This window comes from Lipotes vexillifer, unplaced genomic scaffold, assembly GCF_000442215.2.
Source record: "Lipotes vexillifer unplaced genomic scaffold, Lipotes_vexillifer_v1.1 scaffold356, whole genome shotgun sequence".
NCBI lineage: Eukaryota > Metazoa > Chordata > Mammalia > Artiodactyla > Lipotidae > Lipotes > Lipotes vexillifer.
Window position 1 is genome coordinate 4,865,068 of NW_006797342.1, and position 10,106 is coordinate 4,875,173.

The window sequence follows — 10,106 nt, forward strand, 5'->3', positions numbered from 1 at the left end:
ATGTTAAAATGACTGTGGAAGAGGAACAGCTATAATTAACATCTTATAAAGGGTGCATGGTAAAGGATTTCCGCTTGCAGCTATAAATGAAATAGCTTGTGGCAAAACAACCCTATTGCCAGAAAAAAAGTAGACAACGCCCATCAAAACTAAACACTTCTGCACGATCATTAACGTGCTCCCGTGACAGCCAGGCTCAGAAAGGCCAAAATCCCAACCGCGTGCACAGGACCAGGTATGCAAGTTGGCGGGCCCTCTGCTGCCACAGAGAAGCCTGGCTACCTGTGAGGGCTGACCGGCCACAAAGGGCAGCTGGCATCTTGCCCCTGCCCTCAAAAGGACTTGCTGACCCTGGGCCCTGGCTAGAGCTCAGAAGAGAGATCTCAAACTTCCTGGATGCAGAAATGTTTAACTCTTAAAATTATTTAGGCCTTCCCTCTAAACAACTTGTTACTTAGGGTTTTATCTATTGTACCAATATTCACCAAAGCTATTAAAAGTGAAATTTTTTTTTTTTTTTTTTTTCCTTGCGTTATGCGGGCCTCTCACTGTTGTGGCCTCTCCCATTTGCGGAGCACAGGCTCCGGACGCGCAGGCTCAGTGGCCATGGCTCACGGGCCCAGCCGCTCCGCGGCATGTGGGATCTTCCCGAAACGGGGCACGAACCCGCGTCTCCTGCATCGGCAGGCGGACTCTCAAGCACTGCGCCACCAGGGAAGCCCCAAAAGTGAAATTTTTATAAGACTTATTATTCACTTAAAAATAATAAAAATTCATTACCTGTTATTATAACATTTTTATAAACGAGAAACAGCTCTATTTTCCACACTGCAACTTAGGGAGGACAGTGGCACTGTTTTACGCTTTGCAAACCTCTTTAATGTCTGCTTACTCAAGGCAGACGGCTCTCCTCTGTGCTTCTGCAGTTGATCTGCGGAAATAGGCAAAACCAGCCTCACACAAGCACGGAGCTTAAAAGCAGTATTTTAACAGCCACTGTGTAACTGTGGATACTCTCTGATGCAACACCAAAGCTCATGAGCAGTGGTTTCTTACAGGTTATTTGCAATGCAGAACATGAAAACATACGAGCAAACTTTTCCTACTCTGTCCAAGCTCACTGGTTATGGTTAGTCTGAGCCTTTGAATGGATCCCCGACTCACACATTTTGACCTCACGGGCCTAGGGGTCCCTGGAACCCACTCTGGGGACTGTGCTTTAGACTCTCACAGGAGGGGCTGTTAGCAACGTCTGAGGACTTCGTGATTGTCACGATGGGGGATGAAAGGGGTGCTCAGCATCGCGTGGGTCAAACCATCCGGCCTCCCAGGTCACGAGAAGACTGGGCAGAAGGCCGCTGATGGAAGGCAGGAGCACCAAAGGGCCAGTGGCAACCTCACCGGGTGGAGACGCCGGAGGTGAGGCTGGCACCACGTGCCTTCTCCTCAGCGCATCTACCAAGTTCCTAAGCTGCCCAGAGAAAGAAGCCAAGAGAACCAGTGGAGGAGGCCGCACGCAGCAGACCCAGTGAGGAGGGGATAAGGGTTGCTCCAGAAGCCGCCGAACAGGATCTGCCCCGCGTTCCGCACGCCTCCCCGGCAGGTGGGGCTCCGGGAGGCTCACCCGAGAGGGGCCCGCCCAGCACAGCCCGAGCCCCGCGAGGCAGGCCCAGAAACCAGTCAGCTCCAAGCCAGCCCCGGCCCTACCAAAGCGGAGCCATCTGGGGGTGAAGGTCCTTCACCCAAAGCTTCTACCTTGTTTATACATCATGCTCAGCATTTAATCCAAACTAGCAAGCATACCAAGCAATGCAACAAAGAGGAAAAGGAAAAAAAGCAGACTCACAGATGATCCAGGTATTAGTTACTAGACTTTATCTAAAATAACTGTAATCAGAATTGTTCAAGAAAATATAGGGCAAGATGCAGAATTTCACCAGAGAGCTGGAATCAATTTAAAAGATCAAATAAAACATGAAGAATTAAATAAAGTAACAGACACGAAATATTCAATAAATAGAGGCTTATGGACTGTTTGAAAACATAGAAAGATTGTACATCACAAAACAGGTCAGTAGAAAAATCTCAGACTGAAAAACAGAGTGAAAAAAAGGATGGAGAAAGCAGAAAAAGCACCAGAAATTTATGTTCAAAATACATTTAGGTTGAATCTCAGAAGAATGAGGGGAAGAAAAATATACAAAGATAACAGCCCAGAATCTCCCAGCACTGATGAAAACCATCAAGACACAAATTCAGGAAGTGAATCTGACCACATAAAACTGCTGGTAACTACACGCCAAAGAAAAACTAAAGACAGCAGAAGAAAATGACAGCAACTGCAGGAAACAACAAAAAGACAATGGATAGATGAATCCTTCCAAACAGTTAAAGTAGAAATACCATCATTGTTTGACAAAAGTTTTTTAATGGAAGAGAAAAGAAACATTAGCCAACTTGTTTTATGAGGCTGCTCGACGCTGACACAGCGTTGTGACGCCAGGTGTGTATCCACCCGACACGGTGTATGATGCGGAGTGTGTATCCAACAGAACTGCACACATACAAAAATATTCAGTGGAACTCAGCCCCAAACTAGAAACAACCCGAGTGTTCATCAAGAGTGGAACTGATAAACAAACTGTAGCCTAACTGCAAAATGATCCTGAGTCCACAAATGAAGATGGCTAAGCTTTGCTATGAGCAAGAACACGGAGAATCTCACAAAGGAAAATGCTGACAGAAGTATACACACTATAGGATTCCACCGCCATAGAGTTAAAAAGGTAGACGGCATTTTGAGTGGCTACCTCTGGAGTAGAGGGAGTAGAGCTGGTCGTGCCATAAGATGCACTGAGCACCCTGACATCTGTGTATGTGTCAAATAAAGTTTACTGAAAAGGGAAAGAATGTATGATAAAGTAAACATCCCCACAGAACTAACCGGATGTGAGAGTTCACATACTCCAGAGAAATGATTACATGCACTAAAAAGAAAAAAGTACCCTAAATGTATTTTGTCTATGAAACCCAGGTTTAATAGAAATATTAGAAGAGTTCTCATACAAATTGTGATACTCACTAAAGAGGAAATCTGTAAACATTAGAAAATGCTCAAAAATAACAAAGATCTGACGTGATACTGACATATCCTACTAGGACTTTCACATTTTTTAAAAAAATCATTGTTGAGAAAGTTTTCTTAAAAGCAACAAGAAAAAGAAAATAGATCATGTGGAAGTGCTACTCCTAAAACTGGTAATAATTTCATAAGCAGTAACTTTCTAGCCTTGTTTTTCTAAGGCATGTGTATTTAAAATATTTCATTTGTACCCACTTTTATTATAATCTTAGTGTATGAAAAATAATCTGATCTTAAAAGCAGAAAACATGGAAGTATGACTGCTCATAATTCTGAGGGTCTACTCAAAATAAACCTACATTATTTAAAAAACAGAAAGTAGAAACTGGCAAGGTATGTACAACCCTGAAGAGATTAGCATGGACAAACGATATAAAAAATGTTTAATCTCCAATGAACATTCCACTTAAGAAAGGGTCCTTAAAACAGTTAATTTAAATAGTAAATTGTTAACACGCAGAGTCAACTGATGTAGCCAGAAACTAGTTCACAGATCTCAGTTATCTAAGTCAAAAATAATGTGTGTATTACTAATTTCTGAGACATTATTAACATATTAAAAGTGTTTCTATAGTAATTTTGTTTTGTGAATTTTCTGGCTCACACCTCAACAAATAAACCTGTAATTAAATCCAAGTTCTACCACTTTGCAGCTGCATAACCTTCAATAAGTCATTTATTTTCTCTCCAGAACTGTTTCTTGACCTGCAAAATGTGTTTACCAACCACTCCTTTCCGTAACTGATAAAAATTGAGAACGACCAAAATTTAAAATACGATGTTATATGGCAAAGCAATCTGCAAAGTTTTAAATAGAGACAAAATTTAGTATAACAACAACTAAGGAATCTTTATCCAGTCTTACAAAAAGTTCTGATCCAAGCACTAATACTAAATTATAGTTCTCACACTGCCATCCATACTTACAAACATGCAATATATTTGACAACTGATTTTCAAAATATTTGGCTTCTCACTTTGAAGGCCTCAAAAGCTCATGTGACACCAAGCCATGACCTTTCTTGGACTATAGAGCCTACATTTTGTTAGGATGGATACAAAAGGAAGTTAGCAGATTTTAGCGAGGTTTTTAAAAAATCCAACTGAATCTCCACAAAATAATCATACTGATAAAAATAGCAGTCCCTTTAGAACAACATGCTAGTCAGAAACGAAGCGTGTTTCTGTGGCAGCTGGTCCCCGTGGTTATAGAAGGTGCCAGCACAAGCACCCACAGCAGCTCCTAGACTGGGAGGGACTGGACGGGCCGCCTACGGACCCCGACGTCTCACCACGAATGCTGCCATGAAAACCTCAGCACCCCACCTCCCGCAGTTCCACGCAAGTCTAGAACCCTGTAGCCCAATAACGTGCCCACCGGACCAAGTGCCTATTTAAATGAGTTACAATTTAAAATTCAGCCTCCATCACACTGGTCATATCTCAAAAGTGCAAGAGCCACATGCAGCTGGTGGCTTCCACCCCGGAGAACAGATAAGGCACACCAACCTCCTCGCAGGACGTTCTGCTGGGCCGCATTCCAGAACCCAAACCCAGAAGTACGACTACTGGTGTGCAGGATATGCATCCATAATAATATCAGCGCTACCCTGTATTTCTAAGGCACTTCACAGTTGGCAATATGTTTCTGTATTTATAACAGAAATTTATTCTAGCAACAACCTAGTAATGGAAGCAGACTGTCACTAGGGCTTAAATGTTTAAAGACCTCACGGGTAGAAAAAAAGGCGATGCCAGCTCAGGTCTTCCAGCTCTTAGCCAGGGCTCTCCCGACCATGCATTTTAGTAAGTCAATTCCAAGAACATGCAAACCTTTCAGAACTGTGGAACCAGAATGGGTGTATTGTGGCTGGTTAGGCCGACTCTAAATAAACAGACTCAAATAAACGCACTCATTATACGTAAGTCTGGTTAAGCCTCTCACAACCTCTCAGGTTACGGGATCAACGTATTAGAAATTAAACAAGGTCTCTTCTACCTGTCTTGCTTTATGGACTGTGTTAATGCCATGATTTCTTAGGCAGCTCACAGCTCTTGAATCTGGCGACCGGCCCACGTTCCAGTCAGAAACAGCGCCACTGTCAATGACCCACTGCAACACAAAACATACAAGTGCACCTTCAAGGTCAAGTACGGTACCTGCCGGGCAACGTGACTCATGGGGATACCATGCTTCTTCATGCAAGCCTGCCCTCGATAATCAGGAGGGTTTCCTAGTTCATACGTGGACGTTGCTGCACTGTCTATCCTCCACTGCAGGAGAAAAAAAGAATTTTTTTCACAATTTTCTGCCCCAAAGCCATTCAGGTTGGCCTCTTCAAGGTTGTGGACAGTACTTACAGTATCTGAAATGTTTTGATCGGTTACAAGTTTCCTGAAGACTGCTTCTGCGATGGGCGATCGACAGATGTTACCTTAAAAAAAGGAGGGGGCAGAGTGAGCATCTGGCGCGAGGGAAGCAAGGTACTCTTCTCTGAGTGACCGTCCTGCCAGCACATGGCAGAACCTGGGGCAACAGCTGACTCAAGCCTGCTCAATGATTTCACACCAACTGTCCAAGTACTCAAAGTACAAATGACAAAGACATCAGAAATCAGAACAGTCATGACCAAAATCATCGTTTGTCAGGTTTTTGCTATCACTGACCCAGAAGCGAGTCGTGAAATCAATGAAGTGGGTCGCAACCAGCCTATTTTAAAATGAAATACAACAGAATAGAGTTTAAAATATGTATTTTCAAGTATACTGCACATAACAAAGATGACTATTGTTTCATAAAATACACAAGCAAATGTATTTAGGCCTAAGAGTAGTTCCACACAGACTTCTACCGCAGGACCTGTGCGGAGGGAGCCCTTGCTTGAGTGCTGTGCCCCCAAAAGTCAGCCAGCTGGGGTAGGGATGGTCCTCCAGGCTGTCCAGTCTGCCCAGAACTTACAGCAGCTGCAAGTTCACAGATCCCCAGAGCCACCCTCACTTCAAACCAGCTGAACCTTACAGGTTCAGTATTTCTCCAGAAGGACTGCAGAATTCAGGAAAATGCTATACTTACGATTATAGTTTTATTATCACAAAACGATACAGAGCAGAACCAGCCAAAGTCAGAGAGCACAGCAAAGATTCTGGAAAGTTCCAAATCGGAAACTTTCTGGTCCTTGGGGACGTGTCACATTCCCGTCACCCCTGTGTGACAGTACTCAGAGTACTGCCAATCCAGGATGCCTCCCAGAGCTCCAGTGCCAAGGATTTATTGGGGTTTCATAAATAAGCCTAACTGATTGAATTACTGGCCTGTGGTTGAACTCAATGTCCAGCCCCTTTCCCTCCCACGTGTGGCTCGCAGCCTCCACCCGAGTTACCTCCTCAGCATAAGCTGTGTAGGGCCATCCCTGAATCACAAAACACTCCTATCACTCCGAGGGAATTCCAAGGGGTTTGAAGGTTACCTCCCAGCAGCCAGGACACAGGCAAGACCTCTCACTAAATGGGGTCAAATTCCTTACAACGCGGGGGAAGAAAGATAAAAGACAGAAAATCTTCCCTCAAAAGAGTTCTACCACGTGCTAAGCAACGTATTTATGGGAGATACGGAATTAGCTATAATAAAAACAAGAAAACAAATGCTGATAGACAAGCAACATACTACAGGAGCACAGGAAAAGATTCTAAAAAGCATAAAGAATAAGAAAGTTTCTTACGAGAAAAAAAGAACAATTAGGGCTGGTCTTTAAAGGATGAAGAGTATTGAAATACTGGTTAATTGTAGGAAAAAGGTAACCTGACACCACTGTGTTCTCTCTCATCTCCCAGTGTGCTGGCTGGGACACAATTAACAGCACACATTCTTTAGACCTTTAAAACATTAAGCACTTAATAATATTGCCAAAATAAGGAGTTCCGTTCTTTTCTGCTATTACCCTTAACAATGGTATACATCTGACACTTCCCTGCACTTCAGTCTGAAAAAGGTCCAAATAAATGCTTTGAAGGAATAAAACTTCTATGTTTCAGAAATGTACTGTTGTTACTGCCCAAGTGAAATGGCAAACAGCAAACTCAAGTACCCCAGAACTCCATGTCTCACCCCCTCCACCGGCAAAGCTCTGGTTCAACACACAAACTCTCTCTGAACTGTGGGTCTCCCTCCTGTGGCCCTCACCCCTTCTCAGTCCAATTTCAACACAACAGCTGAAGGCTTCTTTTTAAACTTCCCACCTCTGCTCAAAATCCTCCAATGGCTTAACTCGCTCAGTGAGCCCAAGTCCTCACATGGCCTCACCAGATCTGTCCACCGCAGAACCTAAATGTGGGTCTGAAAACTAGGGCTCAGGACCCACTAGTTTGTATGTAGTTCTCAGTGCCAAAAATATTTTTTTTACATTTTTAAATAGTTGAAAAATACTCAGAATATCTTGAGAATATTCCATAGAATTCAAATCCCAGTGACCATACACAATTACAGCCAAGCATAATCATTTACGCATTGGCTAGGGCTGCTTTTGCACTACACCTTTGGTATGGCCTACAAAGCACAAACTATTTGTTCTCTGGCTCTTTACATAAAGAGTTTGCAGACTTCTGCCCCAGAACACTCACTGTATGTGAGGAAGTAACTTCTCCCCTGTGCACTTATGTGTCCACTGGGAACTGAGAAAACAGCCCCATTATCTCTGAGTCCTCAGGTACAGAGGAGTGTCTGACTGAGAAGGTACGAGGTCACCAGGCCCAGAACTTCAGCTTCCCAGCCGTTTCTTGAACATGGCCAGCACCCTCACTTCACAATCCTTCACCTGCCGTCCTCTGCGTCCACAGTGCTTTCCCAGAACGCTTGCTTCCTCACCCCCGTCAAGTCTTTGCTCAGACGTCACCTTCTCGGTAAGGCCTCCCCTGAACAGCCTACGTACAGTTGCACTCTCCTGCCTCTCCCCCGTTCCTGCCTTTCTGTCCTAACCAAATACTTGATTGTTGATGACGGAATGTGGGCTCTAGAGAGGCAGGGATTTTCGTCTGTTTTCCTCACCACTATATCCCTAGCACTCAGAACAGTGCCTGGTACCATGGCAGTTGCTTTAAAAAAAAAAAAAAAGTACTGAAGATAAATACTTACAAGCAGACATCTCCTGTTAAGAGCCACCATAGTGCATTATGTCAGCCTAATCAACAATACTAAGTGAAATAAACAAGGCAATGGAATCCTATTAGATGCCCAACCTGAGCTGAACTGCCCTTTAAAAAACTGTGTTGAAGCCATCAGTCAGCCTTCAGTGGAGAGCTTAAAAATCAAATGATGCCTACTGTCAAGGTGAAACAAGGAGGCCTTTTACTTTTCCCCTCATAGAAATTCAATTCTGCAAATACCTAGTGTGCATATTTTGTCCTAAAGCTGGAAAAACAAAAAGCCACAGTTATTGCCTTCAAGAGGGCTAAATCTAGCTATAATCTCAGGAGGCTATCAAGTTAATTATAATAAAATTTGTGTGAGGAAAGGTGTCTATAAAGGGTCATGGGAACAACTACCTCTGCCTAGAGGATCTGGAAAACGTAAAGACGGGAATACTTGGGTCTGACCTTTTAGAAAGGCTTTCCAGGCAAAATGCAAAATGGGTTCCCAGAAAGAAGCACACAACGGAAGGCACACTGAGCATCTGAGTACTGGCGAACAGGGAGTCCAGAGGGTGTGTGGGTAGGAAACGGTAAACGGGGTAAAGTGGGAAACGCTGAGCACACTTCCGTGGTCTTCTTTAAGGGTGCACCTAAAGAGGAGTGGAAGGAAATGCAGGAAATGCAGACTCATCAGAAGGTTTTAAGTCACTGGACTATTGACCATATAGGCCGTCCTCTCTGGGGAATTCAGGCGATGGGGTGGAAGCACTGAGGTGCCCTATCAAAGGAAAAATCCTGAAAGATAAAGGGAAAGTGAGCTCTATTTTAAGTAAGGGAGGCTAACTGTTGAAGTCCTAAAAATGAAAATAATTCTGAGCTGGAAGGTACCTGAAGAATTAAAAATAAAAAATACCTTCATTTTCATGCAGAGGAATATTGGCACATGGGGCTGTTACATAGCGACCTAGGGAATCTGGTCTCCCTGGTTTGGCTTTTACAATCAAGAAATCCTAAACCTTTGCACTTCCCCTGCCTTTAGGTCAGATCCATTTGTGAGCATGGGCCGAGGAAACATGCCAGCAAACCAGTGTTGTCATGGGTTTCGGCGCATCAGGAGGCCCTTAAAGGACAGATCAGCCCAGTGGCCTCGAGTCTGTCTGATGAAGGGGAAAAAGGGATTCTAGGCAAGTGCAATGCCAGGAACCCTGGCTTGGAGTACAGGTGCTGCAGGTGAGAAGGGAACTGGGCTTGGAGAAAGGACTGTACAGAAGCTAGAGGTCCAGGCTTGCATAGAGGGCTTCGGTAGGTGACAGGGGATCCGACTAGGAGACAGGACTGAACAGGGGACCCCGCTTGGACAGAGAACCGGGCACGTCAAGGACACCCCGCCTGCAGAGCTGCCCAGGCAACGGCGCCGCCCCATGCCACCCTCGGGTCTCCCCTCTCCGGCCTCCTCCGCATCGCTGTTCCTGGTCCAGCGGCGCAGCCCAGAGCGCACGAAGCCCTCCCCAGCCCTCCAGGAAAGTCAAAGTGGGGCTAGATCGGCGCTGTCTCACCCAGACACACGAACAGCACTGACTTGGTCACCTGTTCGGCCATCTTCCCGCGCTCATAGAGGCGCCCACTAATCACGTCGGAACTTTTCTGGCGCGGCGCATGCGCGCCGCGAGGGGCCCGCTCCGCGCGCCCGCGTAGTCCTGCCCCGGCCCCACCCGGAGCGAAAGTGCAGTCTCGCGCTTGCGCAGTCTGGCCCCAGAGCCTCCCGCGGGAGGCGGCGCCGAGAGCCACCTAGAGGGCGCGGGGTGGGGCGCGGGGAGGGGAGGGGGGGGCGCGGGGAGGG

At 45.3% G+C, this 10,106-nt stretch overlaps 1 protein-coding gene across 2 annotated transcripts in view; it reads right to left on the reverse strand.

Annotated features, from left to right (window-relative positions):
- ACP1 (acid phosphatase 1) overlaps positions 1–9,920 on the reverse strand; it is a 14,065-nt gene extending 4,145 nt beyond the window's left edge. The window contains exons 1-3 of one of the 2 annotated variants that reach the window (XM_007469255.1): positions 9,823–9,920; positions 5,504–5,577; positions 5,303–5,416 (exon numbers count right to left, since the gene is read on the reverse strand). In XM_007469255.1, the coding sequence (XP_007469317.1) occupies positions 5,303–5,416; positions 5,504–5,577; positions 9,823–9,865 (231 nt within the window). In that variant the 5' untranslated portion in view covers positions 9,866–9,920. Of the gene's footprint in view, positions 1–5,141; positions 5,256–5,302; positions 5,417–5,503; positions 5,578–9,822 lie in introns of both variants that reach the window. The other variant, XM_007469256.1, reaches the window with a different exon arrangement.
- Between the last annotated feature and the right edge of the window lie 186 nt (positions 9,921–10,106).